The following is a 27,883-nucleotide window of genomic DNA, read 5'->3' as shown; positions in this document are numbered from 1 at the left end:
ATTAATAAATAGTGGTATATGTACACCATGGAATATTATGCAGCCTTAAGGAAAGATGGAGACTTTACCTCTTTCATGTTTACATGGATGGAGCTCGAACATATTCTTAGTAAAGTATCTCAAGAATGGAAGAAAAAGTACCCAGTGTACTCAGCCCTACTATGAAACTAATTAATGGCTTTCATATGAAAGTTATAACCCAGTTACAACCTAAGAATATGGGGAAGGGCGCGGGGGAGCAGAGGGAGGGAGGAAGATGGGTTGAGGGAGGGTGATTGGTGGGATAACACCTGCGGTGCATCTTACAAGGGTACATGTGAAACTTACTAAATGTAGAATATAAATGTCTTAATAACTAAGAAAATTCCAGGAAGGCTATGTTAACTAGTGTGATGAAAATATGTCAAATGATATATAAAACCAGTGTCTGGTTCCCCATGATTGCATTAATGTACACAGCTATGATTTAATAATAAAAAAAAGAAATCAAGTTAGTAATCTTTGAAGAGTTACATGCCTATATAATCATATTTTTTAAATATAGGAATTATCTACGTAATTTACTTTAAATATATATGAAGACCTTTGGAAAAACCCTCCTATCCAGTACAACAATATTCCTAGATATTCTTATATGCCACTTGTTATAAATATGCTTTGAAGTCCTTGTTATCTAGTGGTTTACTGGGTAAGTATCAGTGAATGAGGGGAAGGTACCTAGGCAGTTAAGGTATTAGGCTCAAAAGGTCTCCATGTAGTAAATTATTTTTCTAATTAGTAGAATATTGGCTAAGAAAGTTTAGAGATAGGGAATGCACTTGATAGGACTTGTAAAAAGAAAATTAATTTATTAGCACCCTAAATTCTGTAGTAATAAAAAGTTAACAATTTGTCTAAATTAATACAGAATTATTTAAATGTGTCCCAGCTCCCTTTTGTCAGACTATGAGTATAGTAAACTTTCCTAGGTTGTCCTTTTGGGGGTGGGGTGGATAGTAAACACATAAATTTACTCTCTTAACAATGTTTAAGTATGTATTATAGTATTGTTTAACTATATATACGTTGTTACACAAAAAAGCTCCAGAACTTTTTATCTTGGATGTCTAAAACTCTGCACCCACTAAAAACTCCCATTTTCCCCTCACCTCAGGCCCAGCTTTGTTTCTGTGAGTTTGAATAGTTTAGATACCTCATACAAGTGGAATCATACATTATTTTTCTTTTTGTATTTGGTTTATTTTATTTAGCATAATGCTCTCAAGGTTCATCTAAATTTTAGTGTATGACGGGATTTCTTTTTTTTTAGACAGTCTTGCTTTGTCAGCCTCGGTAGAGTGCTGTGGCGTCACAGCTCACAGCAACCTCAAACTCCTGGGCTTAAGCAATTCTCTTGCCTCAACCTCTCAAGTAGCTGGGACTACAAGTGCCCACCACAACATCCGGCTATTTTTTTGTTGCAGTTGTCATTGTTGTTTAGCTGACCCCGGCTGGGTTTGAACCCACGAGCCTCAGTGTGTGTGGCTGGCACTGTAACCACTGTGCTACAGACGCCGAGTTGACAGGATTTCTTTTTTGCATTAAGGCTGAATGATATTTTGTGGTACACATATGCCACATGTTCTTTATCCATTCATCTGTCAATAGACATTTAAGTTGCTTCCACATCTTGGCATTGTGAATAGCATTGCAATGAACATAAGCGTGCAAATATCTCTTTGATATCTTGTTTTCAGTTCTTTTGAATAAATATTCAGAAATGGGATTACTAGAGCATATGATAGTTCTCTTTCTAAATTTTTGAGGAACCTCCAGATTGTTTTCCATACTAGCTGTGCCATTTTGCACCCCCATCAGCAATTCACAAGTGTTCCAATTTTTCCACATCCTCATCACCACTTGCTATTTTCTGGTTTTTTGATAGTGGCCATTGTAAGAGGCATAAGGCGATATCTCAGTGTGGTTCTGATCACCCTGATTAGTGATTTGAGCATCCTATTCATATGCTTGTTATTCATTTGTGTATCTTCTTTGGGGAAATATCTGTTCAATTCCTTTGCCCATTTTTTTTCAGGTTATTTGTTTTTGTTATTGAATTGTAGGCATTCTTTATACATTCTGAATGTTAACCCCTTATCCAATATATGGTTTGAAATACTTTCTCTTATTCCGTGGGTTGCTTCCACTAGGTTGCCTTTTAGCAGCTCAGAACTTACTGTTAGTTTATAGCCTCAGCTAAATCTGACTCTGATAATTCATATCAACCCCTGTTTTCTTTCTTTTTTTTTTTTTTTTGAAATAGCAAATGACCTTTTTTAATGTATGATTTCATTATTTTTATTTGATGAACATACATACCTGTAATTGCGGAATGACTAAATTGAGCTAATTAACATCTTCGTTACCTCACAGAGTTATCATTTTTGTGGTGAGAACACAAAATCTACTCTAAGCTTTTTTTTAAGAACACTATATATTGTTATTAAATATAGTCAGCAGGCCATGTTGTAGAATAAATCTCTTGAACTTATTCCTCTTACGTCTTCCTCAACAATGCATGAATAAAGAAAATGTGAGATTTATATGCCAAACATGGACTACTATTTAGCCACATAAAAGAAGAGAAATCCTGACATGTGTGACAACATGGTGAACTTGGCGTGAATGTGTTAAGTGCAATAAGCCAGCACAGACAGATAAATACTACCTGAGTGCTCTTGCACGTAGAATCTAAGAAAGTCAGACTCACAGGAGCAGAGAGAAGAATGGGCCTCGACAGCAGGCAGTCAGCAAAGGAGATATTGGTTAAAGGATACAAATGGACTTTTTTCTTTGTACCGCTTAAATAAAAGTTAATTTCTCTCACTTAAAACTTCGTGTTTATTTGTATATGTCTAGCTTTGTCTCTATAATCACATGTACGTACCAATCTATAAAACAAGGTAAAGTGAAACTTTGACTATTTTACTTCGCAATTTTGTCGTTGGAATTTTTCATAGATTTATATATAATCACATATTAATTTATTAATTAAAAATACATGAAATATGAATATGTGTATTTTTAGTTTACTTAATAATCTGTGCCCTGTAAAAAGTACAAAGGTGCAGAAAATGGAAATGAAGAAAAAGAAAATTGGGGGTAAATATGCAGGCACTGAACACCTGTTTTCTCCCAGTTTTTTATTGCCTTGAGACAATTACAAAAATATCCTGCTAATTTCTGGCCTCTCTCACTTTCTAAATATGACTTGATTTTAGTCACTTGGATCCTGCAGTAGGGCTCATTTTCATGTCTAAACTAGTTCATCTCTTGGATCCTAGATCTGCTATATTTAATTCCTAATACAATAATTTCTTTTTATTTCATGCAAAATATTTATACATTAAATAACATGCAGTGGTAACAATGCAGTGTAGGTTTCCTGGGAAGCAGACTCTGTGATAGAAATATACAAGCAGGAAGTATGTTTATTGGGCAGTGCTGTCTAGGTGAGGACCAGTTAGAGTGGAAGAATGAAGCAGGATAGACAGAGCAAGAAGTTGAACTCTATCAAAGGCCCAACAGATGCCTCACTTGATCCCTTGAGGAAACTCTGAAGTTGGGAAAGCCCCTCAAAGATGTCTGAATTGAGGCAATGGCCAGTCTTTGGATATCTGTCACCCCACAAACGTGAATCTTGAATGAGACGACTCTCTTTAGCCAGGGGCAATTTGAAGTGAAGAACTCAGCCAGAGAGCAGCTCCTGTTTCATCCTGATTATTACCTAATTCCTAACTCTAGATTTAAATTTTGGCCACCCTTCCCTCCCATATTCTCTGAACTGTTTTTACTCACTAACCCTGATTTTTACTCCCCATGACCTCTTCTTTTCTAATATTTTGGCAAGTTGTGATTTTTAAATAAGGCATATTATTTGTTAAAAGACCAGGAAAAACATTGTAATCTATTAATTTTAAATGTAAAAGTATGAAACGGGTTAAAATCAATAAGTTCTTATGCAAAATATTCAAATTTGAAAATATTCCACTTGAAAGAATATGGAAGGTTAATACATTTGTTAGTGTGTGAGATGATAGTCCCAGTTGTCATATGTGTGCCCCATAGTCCTACACATCTTGGTGGCCCACTAATCAAACTAAAAACAGTAGCCTTAGTTTGAAAATGTCAAATGATTTTTGCTGAGTGAATCAGTCAGTTTCACATTTGCTAAAATAAGTGGTTGAATGTTGTGTCTGACCAAACATAATGTCGAGTTTATTTCCTAGCAAATAATGAAAGATCGATGGATGAATGTTGGTCACGAAGAGGAAGAACTAAAGCCATATTCTGAGCCTGATCCAGATTTCAATGACACAAAAAGAATAGGCAAGTATTACAATGTTGTCAGATGTATTGTCCCTAGACTGTAAGAGCTTACCAAAATAGTGTTTACAAATAGGAAATAATTTTTATTTGAAAAATACTTAAGCCAGACATTGTGGCAGGTACCTGAAGTCCCAGGTACTCAGGAGGCTGAGGCAAGAGAATCACTTAAGCCCAAGAGTTTGAGGTTACTCTGAGCTGTGATGCCAGGGCACTCTACTGAGGGCGACAAAGTAAGACTCTGTCTGAAAATAAAGAAAAGAAGAAAAATATTTGCATTATCATCTTAATGAAAATACACTGAAACTTCAGATTCCTTAGTTCTCACATAACATTTATGGCCATATATATGGTCGAATCAATGGCTGACAACAGTGATATAAAAATTAAAATAATATAGATAAACCAAATTCTTTCTTTCCATGATCCCTCACAGGAGGAATGGCTGATATAACTGTCAGCCCTGGTTAGACTGATAAGTACCTGCAGATGAGAAAGCAGAATTAAGTGCTGAGAGAAACCACTCCATGAGCAGCTGAGGACGAGTTGAGAGAGATTTTGTGTGTGACACAGAGTGACACAATCTCTGCCTAGACAAAAGAAGTTAGCTCAGGAGACCTGTAGGCACTGATAAATCAAGTAGGCCTGTAAATATATAACCTATAGTGTAGATAATTTCTGCATGAAAAATTATGAACATATTGTATTTGTGAACATATAGTATCTGTAGGTTAATAATTCATGTTTTTTTAATTAAAATTATAGTTAGAATTGTTATGACTTAGTTTTATCTAGTAGGATATTTATTTAGCAAACTTGCCCATTTTTGTTTCTTTACTAAAATCAGCCCATTTTCAGAACATTTGTCTTTTCTCTTTAATTTTTAGACATTATGGTCACCATGGGTTTTGCACGAGATGAAATAAATGACGCCTTAATAAATCAGAAATATGATGAAGTTATGGCTACCTATATTCTTCTAGGTAGAAAACCACCTGAAGTAAGTTTCTCAAATTTTTTAATTAATGTGAATTACTGCTTTAGCTAAATGACAGCTAAATGTAAGACATAATGTTAGTAAATATGTCTTTGTGGCATCAAAAATAATGTAAAAATCATAACATTCTTATTGATTGGAATTCAAAAAAGTCAAGATACTAAATTATGAACTGGTATCATTTCTGGGTACCAAGAAAAATTTTATGAAAAAGCAGACCTACTACTTTGCTTAGCTCCAAGAGGCACCAGTCTTGTCTTCAGAGAATGGTGTCCCCCAGAGTTGTACAGTGCACAATTTGTACATCCAAATGCAACAGCCCTATGAAAGGTAATCTGGTTACCTTTCAGACAGTGACTGAAACATAGGAAGTGGCAGCATTTAAAACAAAATGTATACATACATTTAAAATGATTTATTTATAAGAAGTGACCTAGGGAAAGGTTATTTGGTGATATTTTACCTTGTAGTATCAGGTGGCTTTGATGCATTCAGTTGGGAATTCTCAAGGCCAAGGAGGTCAGTGATAAGAAGATAGGTTTAGGAAATAATTAATCCACCAGGTGGATGTTGTTATAATGAAGGAGAGGAAATCTTCAGTAGAGACACTAACAGCTAGATATGTGGTTCAAAGAAGCCAAGTCAAGAGAATTTTAAGTGTGAAATAGTATTGTACAAATGGTTATTTCTAAAGGCTTTGAGCTATTTCTACTCAGATTTTAAATTTCACTCCTAAGATCTTTAATTTTACTACTGATTTTAAAAGTGTATAGCAGAGCCCATGCACGAATTAAAATAAAGTATGAATTGTATCATATATAAACTAATGAGGCTACTGTATGTGTTAAGAGCCTAAACTTTGGAAACAGTTTCATTAGATTTGAATCTCCACCCCAGTACAACCACTAACTGTGCAACGTAGGCAGTTTACTTTATTTTTTGTCTCAGTTTCCTTCTCTATAAAATGAGGATAATAGTAATACGTTTTTAGGGTTATTGAGAAGGTTAAATTGTAAAGTCCTTAGACTAATTCTGAGCAGATTGCTATGTTCTCTGTGTTATTTATTATCTATTATAATTATCAGTATTATTCTGCTCTTTGTCATTAGTATCCTTTCTATATGAATTTAGATTTCCCATTGGGATGCCAGTGATTTAGCCAAAATTTTCCTGGCAAGAAACAACTTCTGTTTTACAGAGTGGGTTCTGGTACATATCAACCTCAATTTAGCATGCTTAGTTCTAAGTAGATATAATTTCCTGATCAGAGCTTATAAACCAAAATTGTTTCTATAACTGTGGAGAAAATGAACACCATATATATGTGCATCTATATGTGTGTGTGCATTTATTTGTGTATAGACATGTGTATGTATTTAAGATTTTACATTTTATCCCAAGTTTGAATCTCAATAATGTTTCTCTTAACCTCAGTTTTTCCATCCATAAAGTTCAGGTTAATACATCATAGGTTTGTTATAATGATTAACAAAGTAATATATATATAAAGAGCTTAGCCCAGTACCTAATGTACAAGTGTAATAACCATTCAATAATTGGTAGCTGTTATTTGGTATTTGATTAAACTAAGGATTTATATGTGACAACAGATGATTAAGAGTACACATTAACGTTCTCTCCCTTCCTTCTTGCCAACTTGAAGTTCTTTGCCCAAAACCATGCTTATTACTCCTTATGTAGCTTTGAAGTATTCAGAAAATCAAGAAAGCATACTGTTTGTATAAAGCTTTTTGTTTTATAATCCTGGTATCTTTTTCTTACAGTTTGAAGGCGGTGAGTCCTTATCCAGTGGAAACTTGTGTCAGAGATCCCGGCCCAGTAGTGACTTAAACAACAGCACTCTTCAGTCCCCTGCTCACCTGAAGGTCCAGCGAAGCATTTCAGCAAATCAGAAGCAGCGGCGTTTCAGTGATCATGGTGGGGGAAAAGTCAAATAAGCGAAAAGACACACTGGTTCTACCCTAACTTGTGTTTTTTAAGCATTATATTTTCAAACCTGTATGTTTGTGTCATCTAATTCTCATAGATTTGTATTATTGAGTGATAAATAGAATCCCCATTGCAGGGACTGATCTGATTTTTGTAATTAGTTTAATCTTAGTTCAGAATACAAAACATGCAAGTATGGATAACTTTAGTGCAGAGTTGTTGTATAGGAGAAGAAAATATCAGTTTTTCAACTAATTAGGCCATTTTAAAAAAAATTACAGCTGGTCCATCCATTCCTCCTGCTGTATCATATACCAAAAGACCTCAGGCTAACAGCGTGGAGAGTGAACAGAAGGAAGAGTGGGACAAAGATGTGGCTCGAAAACTTGGCAGCACAACAGTTGGATCAAAAAGTGAGATGACTGCAAGCCCTCTCGTAGGGCCAGAGAGGAAAAAGTCTTCAACTATCCCAAGTGTGAGTAAATATTCCAGCGTATTGCAATTTGTTGTCCTTATTGGTTTTCAGACTTTTTTTTTTTTAATAAAACCTTTATCTTTTATGTTTTTTAATGTTTCAGAATTTTAAAATGAATCAATTTAAAGAACACCACAAGAGGGGTCAAGCTTCTTGTAAATGCAATTTAAGAACAAAAGAAGATAAGAGTTCTTTTTTTTTTTTTCTTTTTTTGAGTTTTGCTTTGTTGCCGTCGGTAGAGTGCAGTGGCATCACAGCTCACAGCAAACTCAAATTCTTGGGCTCAAGTGATTCTCTTGCCTCAGCCTCCTGAGTAGCTGGCATTACAGGTGCCAACCAGATTGCCCAGCTATTTTTAGAGCTGAGGTCTTGCTCTGGCTTAGGTTGGCGCCGAACCTGTGAGCTCAGGCAGTCCATTGACCTGGACCTCCCCGAGTGCTTGGATTACAGGCGTGAGCCATCTTGCCTGGTCAAAAGTTCTTAAAATAATACTTAACTTTACCACAAAATGGAACATTAAACTACCCTGCTTCATTTTTCCTATTTGTAATATTTATGTAAAATAGTATTAGCACCTTTAAACCTACATTTACAAATACACTATTTGTTTTTTATTTTTTATTTTTATTGTTGGGGATTCATTGAGGGTACAAGATACCTAGGTAACACAATTGCATTTGTTACGTAAAGGCCCTATTATAATTGTGTCTTGACCCCAAAAGGTGTGTCACACACCGAGACCCCACCCCCCTCCCTCCTTCCCTCTCTCTGATCTTCCTTCTCACACCCCCTCCTCCTTCCCTCTCTCTGATCTTCCTTCTCACACCCCCTCCTCCTTCCCTCTCTCTGTTTGTCCTTTCTCCCACCCTTCCCTCCTTCTTTCTCTCTCCCTTCCCCCCACCACAGTGTCATTAATTGTCCTTATTTCAAAATTGAGTATGTAGGATTCATGCTTCTCCATTCTTGTGATGCTTTACTAAGAATAATGTGTTCCACTTCCATCCAGGTTAATACAAAGGATGTAAATGGCTCCATCTTTTTTAATGGCTGAATAGTATTCCATGGTATACATATACCACAGCTTGTTGATCCATTCCTGGGTTGGTGGGCATTTAGGCTGTTTCCACATTTTGGTGATTGTAAATTGAGCTGTGACAAACAGTCTAGTACAAGTGTCCTTATGGTAAAGGGATTTTTTTTCCTTCTGGGTAGATGCCCAGTATTGGGATTGCAGGATCAAATGGGAGGTTTAGCTTGAGGTCTTTGGGGGTTCTCCATACTTCCTTACAAAAAGTTGTATTAGTTTGCAGTCCCACCAGCAGTGTAAAAGTGTTTTCTCTCCACATGCATGCCAGCCTCTGCAGTTTTGAGATTTTGTGATGTGGGCCATTCTCGCTGGGGTTAGATGATATCTTACAGTGGTTTTGATTTGCATTTCTCTAATAATTAGGGATAGTGAGCATTTTTCATACGTTTCTTAGCCATTCGTCTGTCTTCTTTAGAGAAGGTTCTATTCATCTCTCTTGCCCGTTGATATATGGGATTGTTGGCTTTTTTCATGTGGATTAATTTGAGTTCTCTATAGATCCTAGTTATCAAGCTTTTGGCTGATTCAAAATATGCAAATATCCTTTCCCATTGTGTAGGTTGTCTCTTTGCTTTGGTTGTTGTCTCCTTGGCTATACAGAAGCTTTTCAGTTTAAGTCCCATTTGTGTATTTTTGTTATTGTTGTAATTGCCTGGAAGTCTTCTTCATGAAGTCCTTCCCCAAGCCAATATCTTCCAGTGTTTTTCCTCTGCTTTCTTTGAGGATTTTTATTGTTTCATGCCTTAAATTTAGGTCTTTTGTCCATCTCGAATCAATTTTTGTGAGTGGAGAAAGATGCGGGTCCAGTTTTAGTCTTTTACATGTGGATATCCAGTTCTCCTAGCACCATTTATTAAACAGGGAGTCTTTCTCCCAAGGTATGTTCTTGTTTAATCGAAAATTAGATGGTTGTAAGATATTAGTTTCATTTCCTGGTTTTCTATTTGATTCCAAATGTCTATGTCTCTATTTTTGTGCCAGTACCATGCTGTTTTGACCACTATGGCCTTGTAGTACAGCCTAATGTCTGGTATGCTGATGCCCCCGGCTTTGTTTTCATTACCAAGAACTGCCTTAGCTAATGGGGGGTTTTCTGATTCCATACAAAATGATGAATTATTTTTTCCAAGTCTGAAAAGTATGATGTTGGTATTTTAATAGGGATGGCATTGAATTGGTAGATTGCTTTTGGAAGTATAGACATTTTCACAATGTTGATTCTTCTCAGCCATGAGCATGGTATGTTCTTACATTTGTTAATATCCTCTGCTATTTCTTTTCTTAGGGTTTCATAATTGTCCTTGTAGAGGTCCTTCACCTCTTTTGTTAGGTATATTCCTAGGTATTTCATTTTCTTTGAAGCTATGGTGAAGGGAGTTGTGTCCTTAATTAGCCTCTCATCTTGGCTATTATTGGTGTATACGAAGGCTACTGACTTGTGGACATTGATTTTATATCCTGAGACATTACTGTATTTTTTGATGAATTCAGGCGTCTTGTGGTTGAGTCTGTGGGGTTCTCTAGGTATAAGATCATGTCCTCAGCAAAGAGGGAGAATTTGACCTCCTCTGCTCCCATTTGGATGCCCTTTATTTCCTTCTCTTGCCTGATTGTATTGGCTAGAACTTCCGGGACTATCTTGAAAAGTAGTGGCGATAGAGGATAATCGTGTCTGGTTCCAGTTCTAACTGGAAAAGCTTTCCATTTTACTCCATTCAGTAAAATGTTAGCTGTGGGTTTGTCACAGATACCTTCGATCAGTTTAAGAAATGTGCTACCTGTGTCTATACTCTTCAGTGTTCTAATTAGAAAAGGATGCTGGATTTTATCGAATGCTTTTTCTGCATCTATTAAGAGGATCATAAGATCTTTGTTTTTGCTTCTGTTAATTCGGTGGATAATGTTCATGGACTTGTGTATGTTAAACCAGTCGCATTCCTGGAATGAAACCTACTTGATCATGATGTATGACTTTTTTGATGATAAGCTATAATCTGTTGGCTAGGATTTTGTTCAGAATTTTTGCATCTATATTCATTAGTGAAATTGGTCTGAAGTTTTCCATTTTGTTGGATCTTTTCCTGGTTTTGGTATCAGGGTGAATTTTGCTTCATGGAACATGTTGGAGGAAGATTCCTTCCTCCTCAATTTTTTGGAATAATTTCTGCAGTATGGGAATAAGCTCTTCTTTGAAGGTGTGATAGCATTCTGGTGTGAAGCCATCCGGACCAGGGCATTTTTTTGTTAGGAGATTTTTTATTGTTTCTTAGATCTTGGTGCTTGAAATTGGTCTGTTCAGGAGATCTGTTTCTTCCTGGCTAAGTCCAGGGAGAGGGTGTGATTCCAATTATTGATCCATTTCCTTCACATTGTCAAGTTTCCTGGCATAGAGTTTCTGGTAGTATTCAAAGATAATCTCTTATATCTCTGTGGTATCAGTTATTTCCCCTTTAACATTTCTGATTGAGGTTACTAGAGATTTTACTTTCCTATTTCTAGTTAGTCTGGCCAAAGGCTTATCTATTTTATTTATTTTTTCCAAAAAACCAATTCCTTGTTTCATTAATTTTCTGAATGATTCTTTTTTTTTTTCAATTTCATTGATCTCTGATTTAATTTTGGATGTTTCTTTTCTTCTGCTGGGTTTAGGCTTAGATGGTTCTTCTTTCTCCAGTTCCGTAAAATGGCTTGTGAGTTTGTTGATGCACTGTCTTTCTGTTTTTCTTTCTTTCTTTTTTTTTGTTTTTTTTTTTTTTGAGACAGATTCTCATAGCTCACAGCAACCTCCAGCTCTTGGGCTTAGGCAATTCTCTTAGGCAAGTCACTGGGGGGACTGAAGGTGCCGTGTGGCCCTGTCATAGAGCCCCATGCCAGAGCAAACTGGCCCGGAACCATTGCCTGGCCTCTGCCTATAGGCTGCTGGCACTGAAGTGGGTCGCACAGTAAAAAAGAAAAAAGGAAAAAAAAAAAAAAAAAGAAGGTGCCCACCACAATGCCTGGTTATTTTTTGTTGTTGCTTTGGCTGGGCCAGGGTTTGAACCTGCCACCCTCAGTATATGGGGCCGGTGCCACCCCATCTTTCTGTTTTTCAAATGTAGGCGTCTAATGATAAATTTTCCTCTCAGGACTGCTTTTGCTGTATCCCACAGGTTTTGGTAGCTTGTGTCTTCCTTGTTGTTATGCTCAAGGAAGTTAATGATTTCCTCTTTTATTTCTTCCTGCACCCAACTGTCATTCAGCATAAGGTTGTTTAATTTTCATGCCTTTGTGTGGGGTTGAACGTTTTTGTTGGAGTTGAGTTCCATCTTTAATGCCTTGTAGTCTGAGAAGATACAAGGTAAAATTTCAATTCTTTGATTCTGTTGAGGTTTGTTTTGTGTCCTAGGGTATGATCAATTTTGGATAATGTTCCATGGGCTAATGAGAATAATGTATATTCTTTATCTTTGGGATGGAGTGTTCTATATACATCGATCAAGCACAGTTATTCTAGGGTCTCATTTAAGTTCCTTATATCTTTGTTTAATTTCTGTTTGGAGGCTCTGTCCAGCTCTGTAAGATGAGTGTTAAAAGTCCTCTGTTATTATGATATTATAGGATATTATATTGCTCAGGCTAATTAAGGTCTGTTTGAAGAATCTGGGAGCCTTTGAGTTGGCTGCATAAATCTTTAGAATTGAAATGTCGTCTTGTGTTTTTCTCTTGACCAATATGAAGTGTCCATGTTTGTCTTTTTTGACTTTAGTTGCTTTAAATCCACATGTATCTGAAAATAAAATTGCAAACCCCTTTTCTTCTGAATTCCGTTTGCCTGAAAAATTGTCTTCCAATGCTAATTTGGAGTTTTGTCTTTTGAGGCTAGATGTGTTTCTTACAGACAGCAGATGAATGGTTTGTGTTTTTTAATCCAATCAGCTAGTCCGTGCCTCTTCAGTGGGGAATTCAAGCCATTCACATTTATTGAGATAATTGATAAGTGTGGTAGCGTTCTATTCATCTTATTTTGTGAAAGTCCATTGCTTAGTTTTATCTTTTGCATCATTGTGGAAGCTATGTTCTGTCCTTTAATTTCTGAGTGCTTTCTTTGCTGGTGGTCCATTGTGATAGACTGAGGGCTTACTTTACTGGTGATCCATTGTCAGTGTGTAGAACAGGTTGAAGTATTTCCTGTAGCGCTGGTCTTGTGGCAAATTTACTCAATGTTTGCATACCAGTAAATGATTTGATTTCTCTGACAATTTTAAAGCTTAGCGTAGCAGAATATAGAATTCTGGGTTGGAAATTGTTCTGTTTAAGTAGATTAAAGATAGGTGATCATTGTCTTTGGGCTTGAAAAGTTTCATTAGAGAAGTCTACAGTCACCCTGATGGATTTTACCCCTGTAGGTCAAATGGTGCTTACTCCTGACAGCTTGCAGAATCTTTTATTTTGGACAGGTTCATTACAATGTGTCTTGGAGAAGTTCTGTTAGAATTGAGGCAACCTGGGGTCCAATATCCCTCTAAAAGGAGTGTGTCAGAATCTTTGGTGATATTTGGGAAATTTTCATTTATAATATTCTCTCATATGGCTTCCATTCCCCTGGGACATTCTTCTTCCCCTTCTGGGATACCTATAATTCATATGTTTGAACACTTCACGAAATCCCATAATTCTGTTAGGTAATGTACTGCTTTCTCTCTCTTTTTTTCTGCCTCTTTAACTATCTGAGTTATCTCAAGAGCTTTGTCCTCTACCTCTGAGATTCTTTCTTGTGCATGGTCTAATCTGTTGTTGATACTTTCTATGGCATCTTTAAGTTCCCTAATTGACTGCTTCAGTTCCTTCAGCTCTGCTATATCCTTTCTGTATTCTTCATATCATTCATCTCTTATTTGATTCTGTTTTTGGATTTCCTTTGGTTATTTTCCACTTTCTCAAGCATTTCCTTCATTGTTTTCATCATCTGTATTTTAAATTCCCCTCTGTCATTTCTAGCATTTCTTTTTATAGGTAGAATCCTCTGCAGTGGCTACCTCATGGTCCCTTGGGGGGTTTGCTCTGGACTGGTTTTTCATGTTGCCAAGATTTTTCTGCTGATTCTTCCTCATGAGTGTTTTCTTTTATCTGTTTCCTTGCCCTAATTTTCCTTTCACTTTCTCTTGCTCTTTAAGTTAACATGCCTCTGGCCTAAGATTTCTATGAGTCCTTTTGATACAGGACTAAAAGGATGAAAAGATTAAAGAACAAGAAGGGAAAAAAGAATTTAAAAAAAAGAAAAAAGAGAAAGGAGAGGGAATGAGTAAAAGGAAATATAGACAAAAAGAAGAGAGGCACAAAAAGAGGAAGACAGGAGTAATAAAGGTGTACACTAGGATACTTTGACCCAACCTTAAAAACCCCCAACCTCTGGGGTGCTGGTTGGGTGGTTCCCTGCGGCTGACACCGCAGCTCTTTGCCAGCCTGTTCTGACACAGTACCCCACCTTCACCAAATAGAGAGGAAAGACAAAAATACTATAAATTAAACCAAAACAAACAGAAAACCTTATGGGATAAAATTGGGGGGGAAACCAAATAATAGGGGCAGAAATACTAGCAAAAATGAAATTCTTATTATTAAAGAGAGCAACAATGGAAAATTATATTTAAACTAGAAAAATGAAGTAAGAAAATAAAAAATAAAAAAAAGAAAGAAAAAAAAAAAACCAAAGCAGTATATATATCTTGCTGAATATTGTCTAAGCAGCAGGTGATCTTTTGGGGTATGAGATGTTAATCACAATGCTCATCCAGCTATAGAAGATGGAGACTGGAGGCCTGTGCTGATTTCTCAAACCCTGCTGGGTCGAGAACCTAAATCTCTCCTCAGCCCGCTTAAAAGACACTTTAAACTATTAACCTTGGCTAAGCAGAAGCTTTTCCAGTAAAGCACTTGTCGCTGGGATCTCTCCTGAAATAGCTGCCCACTTATTTAGTGCACCAAAACCAGTCTCACTCTATGCTTCTAATGGCCGAGATTGCAAGGCAGCCCTCCTACTGCCAAACACTGAATGCTCCACTCTTCCCCAGCATCTTAGTCCCAGCCTTTGACACTCACTGTTCAATCTCTAGATCACTCACCCAAGGTCTCCCAGCCCTGAGGGGCTCCCAGAGCCTACAGGGGCAGTTCTCCCACGATGGCTGCATGTGCGGCCCATAGCCAAACAATATTAGCTCTGTTCCAGCTCAGCAGCTCAGTCCAGGGCCCTAGACAACGCTTCAAGTCATCCGTACTCTTGCTCAAGTTCTCCCAAGGTATTCAACCTAGTACCCAAGTCCAAAACAACAAAACAACCCAGAGGAAAGGCCTTCCCTGTTTGCAGTCTCACTGCTGTTGTAGTTACAGCTGCAGCAGCCATGGCCTCAGCCAGAACAAATGCAACCACTTGCCACTTCTTCCCTGCTTTTGTCCTCCTCCTGGGGTCCAGAAGTCTCTCACTGTCTCCCTGCATCCCCAAAGGGATGTTTCTGGGCAGAGCCCACAAGTCAGAGATTGCCTGGAGTCTTATCTCCCCAATCTCACCACGTCCGGTTACAAAGAAGCTGCTACTCAGCCACCATCTTGCTCCTTCCTCCAAATACACTATTGAAGGCAGAGTCAGCTGATAGTTTATAAAGTTACCTCACATTATTCACTTAAGACAGCAAAATAGAGAAATTATATAATAGGAGCTAGAACATTGAGATGCTTTTCTATAAGGCAGTAGTAAGAATAAAGAGATAGCAAATATAAAAGGAAAAAGATATATCAAGACTTGGAATAGAATTGGTAATATTCAGATAATAGGTGTTTCTAAAGGAAAGGGGGCAAAATGAAAGGGAGGAAATTTCAAATACATAAGAACAATGAATAAAAGAAGAGGAAAGACTTCATATTGAAACAAGTCAGAATAGCAAATAGAAGCTAGAAGGCAAACCTACTTCTCGACTCATTAAAGTGGAGTGTATAGACACCAGAAACCAATAGAAAAAAGAAAAAAAAAATTTTTTTTTTTTTCTGAGACAGAGTCTCAAGCTATCGCCCTACGTAGAGTCCATGGCATCACAGCAACCTCAAACTCTTGAGCTTAAGCGATTCTCTTGCCTCAGCCTCCCAAGTAGCTAGGACTACATGTGCCCGCCACAACGCCTGGCTGTTTTTTGGTTGCAGTTGTCATTATTGCTTACTAGGCCTGGGCTGAGTTTGAACCCACCACCCTAGGTGTATGTGGCCAGCACCCTGCCAACTGAGCTACGGGCGCCACCAAATTTTTAAGATTCCAGAGTGAGAGAGGAGGTAACCTTAAAAGGAACAAGATTCAGATTGACATCAGATTTCTTAACAGCAGTGTAGATGCAGGAAGATGAATGGAGTAATATATTTATAGTATTGAAAGGAAATCACTTTGAGCCTACAGTTTTTTATCCAGCTGAATTATCATTTAAATGTGAAGGTATTATAACATATTCTCAGGCATAAAATGTCTTAACTATTTGTCTCCCCAGACCGTTTGAAAATGCCTTAACAGTTGGAGAAAGTATTCTTAATGCAAAAGAAATGGATCTATAATAGTGCTGTAAAATACATGGGAGTTGGAAATAATCAAATGATTCACTAAATTATGAATGTGGTAACACACAGAAAGAGAAAAAACAATGAAAATTCAGATCAAAAATTATAGACAATATTTAGGGCATAAGGATAGGGATGTAGATTAAAGGAATATAAGCATGACCTTTTGGGATGGATGATAGGAACAAGTTTAAGAACTGAGCAGTGGTAAGCAAACATGAGTTCAGGAATTTAAGGGCAAACAATACAAGCATAAGAATAGAATTACAACTTTTAAACAAATAGAAGAAGGGTAAAAAAAAATGTTAATCTAGCCTATGGACAGGAGGAAATAAAGTTTAGAAAGCATAAAATAAGATACCAAAAAGCTGAACATATACTTAATAGCAAATGGGTAAAACTCCCCAATACCAAGTATTTCATTTAGATGATGGAAGCTGTATCTGTATATATTTTTAAAATATATATGATTATGTATTACTTAAATATGCTTGTATGATATGATGAGATTATCACCCCGTAGTCTGTGAAACATATGTATATAACCATTTTAAGAATAGATGAGTATAACCACTTAGTTCCCAACTAATCTATTTGGAAATGATTTAATAGGGTTTAATGAGTTTTTTAATTAAGTAATTTTCCTAGGGAAGCCATCATTCACCTCATCAGATAGAGGACAGTTTCCAGTGTCATTACCTGATGTCACAGAAAGACGGAATTTGGTCCTGTATTTTTCAGCCACTCCCTAAGTAACCCACTACCACAGTACCAGAGCCCTCATTAGCTAATCACCTCTTAGTGGCTCCCGCCTCCCAACACTGTTACAATGGGGATTAAGTTTCCAATGCTGTTAACTTTGGGAGACACATTAAAACCAAAACACAGTGTTAAACTATTTGTAAAGAAAATTTAGGATTCTTTATTTCCCTTCTAGAAATTCTCATCCAAAAATTACATACGGGAATTAAGAAAAAAACCCTTCCTTAGCTAAAAAACTTAGATGCCAAATGTTGTTTTGAACATAAAAATGTCTTGCTGTGTCTTAATCAAAAAGACAATAAAACTTGTAAATGTATTTTCTACATTATCTCTATGTTTAAACAATACATAATATAAAATTGTTAAATGCTGTTATGTGAATGTGGTTCACTCCTATAATCCTAGCACTCTGGGAGGCCGGGGCAGATGGATTGCTTGAGGTCACGAGTTTGAGAATAGCCTGAGCCAGAGCAAGACTTCATCTCTAAAAATAGTGGGCCATCCTGGAGGGCACACATAGTCCTAGGTACTTGGGAGGCTGGGGCAAGAGAATCACTTGAGACCAAGAGTTTGAGGTTGCTGTGAGCTGTGACACTATAGCACTCTACAGAGGGCAACAAAGTGAGACTCTTATCTCAAAAAAAGAAAAAAATTTGTATTGAAATCATTGAATTTGTATCGTATTATTGATTTCATATCATAATCATTGATTTCGTTGCAAATCGTAATCCCCCTGCCAAGAAATGAAATCCTAATCCCAAAGGTAAAAAGATTTGATTAGATCATGAGGGCAGAACCCTCACAAATGGGATTAGTGCCCTTATAAAAGAGGCCTGAGGAAACTCCTTCAACCCTCTGTCATGTGAGATTACAGTAAAAGGACAGCCATCTAGGAAGAAGACTGTCACCAGATGCCACATCTCCTAACATCTTTATCCTATATTTCTCAGGGTCCAGACTGTGAACAACAAATACCAATTACATTTACAAGTCTATGGTGTTTTGTTATAGCAGCCCAAATAGACTAAGACATGAACTCTAAGAAAAATATTAATCAAGATTCTTACAAAATGAGAGGAAGGAGACTTTGCTTCTTGTAGGGCAACTCAGATTAAAAATACTATGATAACTATAACAAAGTATTCTATATAAAAATTATGATATAATTGCATATATGAAATATAATTGCTTTGCTATAAAAGAAGCCCAACAAAGTTGTTTATAAGGTTGGTTTCCATTTTGGGAAAGTTGCCAAACTAGAATTCAAGAGTCTACAAGGGTAGTTTCCACTGGTCTCCACATCCTCAACAGAATGAACCTTACCTGCTCAGTGGTTACTAGAGTTCTGTCATTTGCCCTAGGAATATCAAACTATACAAGTGTGTTTTAATATGAACTTGTGTCAGAATCAGCGAGCCTGTGTTTCCATAGCTTAACTTTTACATACTGTTTTTCCCTGGGAAATGTACCTTATGTCCTTAAGCTGATGGCTGCCACATCTAACTGTCATTAACATCAAAGAAAAGCTCAAGGCAAGGGAGGTTGCATGTGAGGAGTACAAACTCAGAGGCACAGCTTGGAAGGAGTGATTCCATTCACCATCACACTTTAAGAAGGAAAGAAATGTTACTGAAAACATCCAGAAACATTTTAGAGACTTCTAAAGGATGTGTGGCAACATGATTTGACAAGGAATTAATGTTACTCACATGACAAATCAGACAAAAATATTCATATTTTGGCGCATCTGGTATCCATGGTGGTGATTTTACAGCTTTTTAGTAAGCCCTGTGCAAATTTAATGATTGCCCAGGATTGTCCACTATTTCCTATTATTTATTTCTAGTTAATTTCTAGACAGCCTCCTTAGTAACTTCTAAGAACAAAGAAGGAAATGATTTAAATGTTCAAAAAATAGGAATTAGTTGGTTAAAATATAGTATGGTGTAGCTGTATACTTTACAGCCATAAAACTTATATATTGCTTGATATGAATAAATGTTGATGATATCTTAAATGGGAAAGCAGGCAGTTAATGTTTTCAAACTATTAAACCTAGATTACATTTCCATTTTTTAAAGAACTTTAAGTTTTATGGTGCATTTCTTCACAATCAAATCCATTTTCTTTGCCTTTATTTAGCATGGACCAAGTCTTACCTAAAAATTTTAATAATCTTAACTGTTTTGCTACCATACTTTTTTATTGAATCATAGCTGTGTACATTGATATAATCATGGGGCATCATTCACTAGCTTCACAGACCGTTTACCAAGTTTCACATATACCCTTGCAAGATGCACCACTGGTGTAATCCCACCAATCTCCTTCCCTCTACCCACCTCCCCCCTCCCTCCCCTTCCTTTCTCCCCTCCCTCTATTCTTAGGTTGTAACTGGGTTATAGCCTTCATGTGAAAACCCTAAATTAGTTTCATAGTAGGGCTGAGTACGTTGGGTACTTTTTCTTCCATTCTTGAGATACTTTACTAAGAAGAATATGTTCCAGGTCCATGCATGTGAACATGAAAGAGGTAAAGTCTCCATCTTTCTTTAAGGCTGCATAATATTCCATGGTGTACATATACCACAATTTATTAATCCATTCGTGGATCGATGGGCACTTGGGCTTCTTCCATGACTTAGCAATTATGAATTGGGCTCCAATAAACATTCTGGTACAAATATCTTTGTTATGATGTGATTTTTGGTCTTCTGGGTATATGCCCAGTAGAGGGATTACAGGATTGAATGGCAGATCTATTTTTAGATCTCTAAGTGTTCTCCATATCTCTTTCCAAAAAGAATGTATAAATTTGCATTCCCACCAGTAGTGCAAAAGTGTTCCCTTTTCTCCACATCCGTGCCAACATCTCTGGTCTTGGGATTTTGTGATATAGGCTAGTCTCACTGGAGTTAGATGGTATCTCAAAGTAGTTTTGATTTGCATTTCTCTGATGATTAAAGATGATGAGCATTTTTTCATATGTCTGAAGGCCACGCGCCTGTCTTCTTCAGAGAAGTTTCTCTTCAAGTCCCTTGCCCAGCCTGCGATGGGATCCCTTGTTCTATTCTTGCTAATGCGTTTGAGTTCTCTGTGGATTCTGGTTATTAAACCTTTGTCGGAGACATAACCTGCAAATATCTTCTCCCATTCTGAGGGCTGTTTGCTTGCTTTACTTACTGTGTTCTTGTCTGTGCAGAAGCTTTTTAGTTTGATCAGGTCCCAGTAGTGTATCTTTGAAGCTGCTTCAATTGCCCGGGGGGTCCTCCTCATAAAATACTCGCCCAGACCGATTTCTTCAAGGGTTTTCCCTGCACTCTCCTCTAGTATTTTTATAGTTTCATGTCTTAAGTTTAAATCTTTGATCCAGTGAGAGTCTGTCTTAGTTAATGGTGAAAGGTGTGGGTCCAGTTTCAGTCTTCTACAGGTTGCCAGCCAGTTCACCCAGCACCATTTGTTAAATAGGGAATCTTTTCCCCACTGAATGTTTTTAATTGGCTTGTCAAAGATTAAATAATGATAAGTGGCTGGATTCATCTCTTGGTTCTCTATTCTGTTCCAGACATCTACTTCTCTGTTTTTCTGCCAATACCATGCTGTTTTGATCACTATCGATTTGTAGTAAAGTCTGAGGTCTGGTAGCGTAATTCCTCCTGCTTTGTTTTTATTTCTGAGTAATGTCTTGGCTATTTGAGGTTTTTTTTTCTGATTCCATAAAAAACGAAGTATTGTTTTTTCAAGATCTTTAAAGTATGACAGTGGAGCTTTAATAGGGATTGCCTTGAAATTATATATTGCTTTGGGTAGTATGGACATTTTAACAATGTTGATTCTTCCCAGCCATGAGCATGGTACATTTTTCCATTTGTTAATATTTTCAGCTATTTCTTTACCGTACTTTTTAGTTTTATTTTTGTCTTCTCCAAAATGAGTTCGGTTATCTATTAACTTTTAGGTGGGAGGGGTGAGTCTGAGGGAAAAACAAATGGGGAAAAAAACTTTCTAGCTTTCATGATTATACAAATTTTAGGTTAATTGTATATTTTAATGAATAGTGAAAGCTGGATTAACCAAAACCAGGACTTTTTTTCTGCTGGAGCAAAGATTAAACAGAAGAGTATTTTATCCTTTTGAAAATCATTCCCGAATATTTTATTCCTGATAACTAACTAGTCAAGGTTTTGGCAGACATTAGAACAGGGATTTGAACTCAAATGTTGTGTGCATAGTAAGAAGCACCCATGTGTCTCTTCCTTTTTGCTTATTTTTTCTCTTTTCTCCAAAGTTCCTCAGAGTGATATTGCATACACCTCTGATAGTGGCCTCAGCTAAGCATGCTTTTGATCCTGGAGCTTTAGGCTTCCTGCAGGCTTCTGAGTAGGTGTGATGATACTCAGTGCAGGGTTGATTCTAGCTCCTAGTGACTTAGCGCTGCCTATATGTTGCTCTGCCTTTTCCCCACCACTACCTCACAAAGGAGCATATGAATAAAAACCCAGCTTTCTTATTGCTCCCAAACAACAGCTGCCTGCTGCTGGCTGCAAGGTAGTAAGCTAAAGCTGTAATGAGTTTGTTTTTACTCTTTACCTTTTACTTCTGAAATCTAAAGAGAGAGAAAAAGGTAGAAGATAGATTTTATTAATGTAAGATTCTAATCAATTTAAATTCTACTATGGATTTTTTCTAAAGTCAGTTTAAATTCATTTCTTTTGATTTTCCCAAATATTGTTAGAATTTAAAATTTTCCTTCTTTTTTTTTTTCTCCTTTTTTCCTTCTTAAAGAACAATGTGTATTCTGGAGGTAGCATGGCAAGAAGGAACACTTACGTCTGTGAAAGGACCACAGATCGGTACATGGCATTGCAGAATGGAAAGGACAACAGGTAAAAGTCACAGTGTCAAGTAGTAATACTGTGCTATTGTTCTCTTAGTGCACCTGCTGAAATGACTGCCAATGAATGGGTCAAGAGAAAAGGAAATATAAAATAGTAAGATTACAGCTGACCATTCTTACTAAGGCATCTCTCCTTCTATACCAGTATGGAAAGATGGGAAAATATTTAGGGAAGGCAGGAGGTAAATTTATTCCCCTGTGAATTTCTGAGTAAAATCTGTAGTAAATATTTCCCTATAACAAATCAGGTCAAACCATCCTAATCTAATCTTACCCTCTTATGCACCTGCTGCCTTCTCCTTCCCTACTGTCAAGTAATTATTGTATCCAAACAATAAAGGCTTTATTTTTCTTGCTTTAAAGAAATGTGCCCATCTCAATTAATCATTCAGAACCACACAATTCTTAAGTGTTCTGTTTCAAATGATAACAGTTGTGTTAAACTTCCTTCCATTATGAGTTAGAAGGCCTACTCATCAGTACAGTACAAAGACATGAAGCCTGTCCTAATAAAGTCCTGTTCTTACTAGTATCTCTCATCTTTTCAGTACAGTGAACAGGACATTCTTATATTTGTTTCTTCTCAATTAGCAGGCATGTAAAGTAAATGTTATTGTAAGACATACAAAGATAAATGTTGTGTGTAGTACCTTCCTTGGACATAAGATTCTTTAGGCTAGAAGGATAGCTAGAAATTGATTTCAGACTTATGATATTTTTCTGAACTAAATCCTAATCTGCAGCTCCTTTAATTAAATACAACAGTTAACCTATTGATTCATGATATGATCTAAAAGCATTTTGATGATGGTTCCAGGAAATATTTTTGGAATAATTATGAATTCTTATTGCATGAACAATGGTCAATTGGACCAACACATCACATAAACTGTGAGTTTTTGAAAGTGAAAAGTATCTCCAACCATAATTATTTTATCTGAAACTGTCATACAATCACAAAAATAGTTTTTTATACCTTCTCACATACACATACATAGAATGTGTGAGATCATTTTTATAGAAGGTAGTGATAAATTCTCCCTGTATACTTTTAACAAGAATATTAATTGTTTTATTAATCACTAATAATGCCACGAATGTTAGTTTCTCTCAAATATTTCAGTCATAAAAGGTGTAAGTCTTTTTAGCTTTTTAAAAATCTAGTTCATAAATTTTAATAAACTGCAATTTTTCTTCTTTTTTGCATTTCTACGGTCTTCTCAATTGCTGTATGTCGAAAGCCTTACAGAGATGTCTGTGAGTAGCATATCTTCTGCAGGCTCTTCTGTGACCTCTGCTATTCCCTCAGCACGACCCCGCCACCAGAAGTCCATGTCCACTTCTGGTCATCCTATTAAAGTTACACTGCCAACCATTAAGGATAGCTCTGAAGCTTATCGGCCTGGGTAATGTGTTGGTTACATTTTATTTTATTTGTTAAGAGTTTTTAAAAATATAACACTATAAAAATACTAGTCGTCACCACATTAAGAACTTTCTAAAAAGATTTAGTGTTCATGGCAGAGGAAAAGTTGAACTGTAATATAAACTCACTATAATATATACTTTAGCTGTTATTGAAAATGTTGCTTATAATTTAAATCATCTTCTAGAGGAATTTTTTTAAAGATTTGCTTTTAAATCCATCAAGTAAAGTATTGCTGCCTAATAAATCATTTAGGTAAATTGAATTTTTTATGATTTAAAAAAGTATGCAATACTAAACTAGGAGTTAAAACCTCTGGGTAATTGTCTTGGCTAGTTACTTGTTCTTAATAAAACTTGGCTTTAGTAGTCCTGTCAGTGAAACAGATGAACTCAAAGAGCCCATTCAAGTATAAAATTATATAATTTTTTTTTAGTATTTGTTGTCTATTTTAGGGTTTGTCAAATTCAGAATGTCTGAACACTTTAATCCTGATAGTTAGGTTTGTTCACCATATTAGTTAGCCATGAGCTATCACTAATGCCTAATTGGAAATAGGAATGATTTTCTTCAAAGGCTTTTTAATAAATAATAAAATCTATGTCCTACATTGTGAAGTAGTTTAAATTAAGAGAGCAGTAAGATAAACTACTTTCCTCCCTGGTTTGGCATTCCTCATACTAAAAAGTCTCTGTCTTTGTTTCTATGTTCCAGTAGTATCTTAATCTTTAGTGAGCAAATATTATAAAAGGCGTTTAGTTTCAAACTAAAATTTTATTCCTTTGCAAATGATTTAATAAATAAAATTAACCCACGTCTCACATCTCTAATGTGAACAAATAAAATAGAGCTTACAAAAGTAGCCATTGCTCCTCCCCTTTTTAACTTTTTTAGCATGAGTGAGAGCCTTTCCTGTCCTATTCTAAATAATATATCTTAATTTGTCCCAGCAGTACAACACAGAGAGTGCCTGCTGCTTCCCCATCTGCTCATAGTATTAGTGCCGCCACTCCAGACAGGACCCGTTTTCCCCGAGGGAGCTCAAGCCGAAGCACTTTCCATGGTGAACAGCTCCGGGAGCGACGCAGCGCAGCTTATAATGGGCCACCTGCTTCACCATCCCATGAAACGGGTGCATTTGCACACGCCAGAAGGGGAACGTCAACTGGTATAATAAGCAAAATCACATCCAAATTTGTTCGCAGGTCAGTACCAATATAAGGTCATGTTTTGTTTCCTCTACAAATTATAAAGGAAACCTGATTTTTTGCTTGAATCTTTTTGGTGGTTTTGAAAATGGTTTCATAACATTCATTAGAGCTGCTCTTTTACAGAGTTGGAAAAAAAAAGTCCAAGAAGACATAGTCTTTTTCCTAAGCACAGAGAAAAAGAATAAAATGGACTAAGAATTTTTAAATTCTATAAAATAAAGTGGGAAGAGCAAAATCTTGACATGTGTTTTTTTGTTTTGAGATAGACTGTCACTTTTCTCCCTCAGTAGAGTGCTGTAGCATCACAGCTCACAACAACCTCTCTCTCCTAGGCTTAGGAGATTCTCTTGCCTCCGCCTCCCGAGCAGCTGGAACTACTGCTGCCTGCCACAATGCCTGGCTATTTTTTTTGTTGCAGTTTGGCCAGGCCGGGTTTGAATCTACCCCCCTCAGTATATAGGGCCAACGCCCTACCCACTGAGTCACCCTGAGTGGGAACATACCAGTTTTGTGTTAAATGAAAGAAAGAGATTATAGAAAAAAATAAATAAAATTAAAAATGTGTATTTTAACAAAAAGATAATCTCGTATTTAAAAGCCTTGATTTAGAAAAAGGAATTAAATATGAACGTACATGTATCCTTCAAATAATATTTATATTAAAAATACTTTTTAATTGTTCACTAACATAGTTTATCTTTTTTTTTCTTTGTATAAAAAACCTACATACTAGAGTCACATAGATTACTTACATAATTTTATATCATGAAATCTTAACATCAAAACAAAGTAAACACAGAATGAATACATACAGAGTTCTAATCTAATAATAAAGTACAGTTTGTACCCTTTTAAAAAAGTAACGATGCACAGTGATACAAGTTGCTGAACACAGTGCAGGTTGATGTAAATTTGACCATTACTAAATCCCACTGAATGCTTTCTTAAACCTGTTCATACAACACACTTTGCTAGGTGCAGAGCAGGATGTAAAGATGGATAAGGCAGCATTTGTGCCCTCCGGATTCTTGCAGTCTTAGAAGGAGCAGACGTGTAAACAACTAGCCATGATATAAAGCAGAATGTGTGCTGAAAAGAAGTGGGGGCAGCTGGGAGAGGAGGGCACAGTAGTTTCTGTCTAAGGGCGGAAGTGAAGGCTTTAATACCATGTAAGCTGTATGAGCTGAGGCTTCACTGATGAGTAAGAAATCATTATACTTTCTTTAACGAGTATTAATTAAATACTCGATTTTCAGTGTTACTGGTGTTCCTTGGATTTCAGAATGGATGTGGAAAAGAGAAGCAGCTGGCTCAGCACCCATAGCACAGTGGTTACAGTGCCAGCCACATACACCAAACCTGGCAGGTTCAAACCTGGCCCAGGTCAGCTAAACAACAACTGCAATAAAAAATAGCCGGGCGTTGTGGCAGGCGCCTGTAGTCCCACCTACTTGGGAGACTGAGGCAAGAGAATGGCTTAAGCCCAAGAGTTTGAGGTTGCTGTGAGCTGTGAGGCCGTGTCACTCTACCAAGGGCAATATAGTGAGACTGTCTCAAAGAAAAAGAAAAGAAAAAAGCAGCTATAGTCTCTTACCTTGTCATGGAGTTATTTATAGACTCACTTCATAGATCAGTTTGCCCAGGATTACACAACTGAATTTAAAACTTTATTTTTATTTGTTTATTTATTGTCTACCCTCAGTAGAGTGCCGTACTGTCATAGCTCACAGGAACCTCAAATTTTTGGGCTCAAGCAATCCTCTTGTCTCAGCTTCCTGAGTAGCTGGGACTACAGGTGCCTACCAAAATGCCCAGCTATTTTTTTTTTTAGAGATGGGGGTCTCACTCATGCTCAGGCTGGTCTTGAACTCATAAGCTCAAGTGATCTACCTTCCTCAGCCTTCCAGAATACTAGGACTACAAGCATGAGCTATTGTGCCCAGCTATTTATTTATTTTGAGACAGAGTCTTAACTGTGTTGCCCTGGGTAGAGAGCCATGGCATCGTAGCTCACAGCAACCTCAAACTCTTGGGTTTAAGAGATCCTTTTGCCTCAGCCTCCCAAGTAGCTAGGACTACAGGTGCCCACCACTACACCCAGCTAGTTTTTGTATTTTTAGTAGAGATGGGGTTTCACTCTTGCTCCAGCTGGTCCTTGAACTCCTGAACTCAAGCAATCCACCCACCTTGGGGATTACAGTGCAAGGATTACAGGCATGAGCCATTGTATCTAGCCTGAATTTAAAACTTTAAATCCTCAAGTATAACATTAATTCCTAACCCTATCAATTGGTGAGTTTGTGCCATTTGGGCATTTACCTTGCAGCATGACAACTTGATAGACAAGGAGCTGAAAGGTCACTAGCAGAGTCACCGTAAAAGTTAGATGATGGTGTTAGCTGACCATCTGCAGGATACTAGTCAGATTATCAGTAGTTTCTGCTTTGGGAATTTGGCTGATTAAGGCTATTTTGGAAAGCCAGTACTTTCTTATTGTTAAGCCAGGATTAATGTTAAAGTAGAGGAAAACAGTTTTGAAATTAATGTTTGATTACAAATTATGCATTAAGCATTGTGCACAACATTTCTCTTTACCTTGCCATAAAAATTTAGATTCTAGAGAAAACTTAGTAAAGAGTACTCTAGACGGGTAGTCAAGAAACCGAATGTCAGAGTAAGAAAGTGCCTTAGAGAAGGTCTGTTGGGAAGTTTGGAAATAAATCACCATTACAGTCATTTAACAAGTATTTGAAGACCTATTCCATGCTGGGAATTTTCCTAGGCATGGTTGATTCAGCAGGGTTGTAGAGACTAATAGAGCTCTTTCCTATGAGCTACTTAGTATCTTGAAACATCCCACACGGTTGAAACCTTTTTCTCACTTGGCTCTTATTTTCTCCCACCTCACAAGCTAGCCATCCCTTCTCAGGCTCCTTTGCTGCTGCTTTTCAGATTCCCTTCCCTTTCCTCCTGAAAGTTAAATATCAGAATGCCCAAGGGCTCAGTCTTTGGACACATTCTCCTCTCTGGTTTTCCTCACTGTTTTGGTGATCTCATTCAGGCACATGACATTAGATTACATCTCCCAGATACACTTATATATCTTTAGCCTAGATCTTTGTCCTGAACTGCAGACTCATAT

General features: G+C 36.9%; 1 protein-coding gene and 1 pseudogene across 2 annotated transcripts in view; both read left to right on the top strand.

The window, feature by feature from the left end:
- MARK1 (microtubule affinity regulating kinase 1) overlaps positions 1-27,883 on the top strand; it is a 161,620-nt gene that overhangs the window by 124,490 nt on the left and 9,247 nt on the right. The window contains exons 10-16 of one of the 2 annotated variants that reach the window (XM_053607043.1): positions 4,269-4,368; positions 5,253-5,365; positions 7,147-7,300; positions 7,594-7,787; positions 21,993-22,093; positions 23,346-23,510; positions 24,484-24,735. In XM_053607043.1, the coding sequence (XP_053463018.1) occupies positions 4,269-4,368; positions 5,253-5,365; positions 7,147-7,300; positions 7,594-7,787; positions 21,993-22,093; positions 23,346-23,510; positions 24,484-24,735 (1,079 nt within the window). Of the gene's footprint in view, positions 1-4,268; positions 4,369-5,252; positions 5,366-7,146; positions 7,301-7,593; positions 7,788-21,992; positions 22,094-23,345; positions 23,511-24,480; positions 24,736-27,883 lie in introns of both variants that reach the window. The other variant, XM_053607042.1, reaches the window with a different exon arrangement.
- Positions 11,719-11,819, top strand: LOC128597980 (uncharacterized; annotated as a pseudogene).

This window comes from Nycticebus coucang, chromosome 10, assembly GCF_027406575.1.
Source record: "Nycticebus coucang isolate mNycCou1 chromosome 10, mNycCou1.pri, whole genome shotgun sequence".
Lineage (NCBI taxonomy): Eukaryota > Metazoa > Chordata > Mammalia > Primates > Lorisidae > Nycticebus > Nycticebus coucang.
The sequence above is the reverse complement of the archived record's forward strand: the minus strand, read 5'-3'. Positions and strand labels throughout refer to the sequence as shown.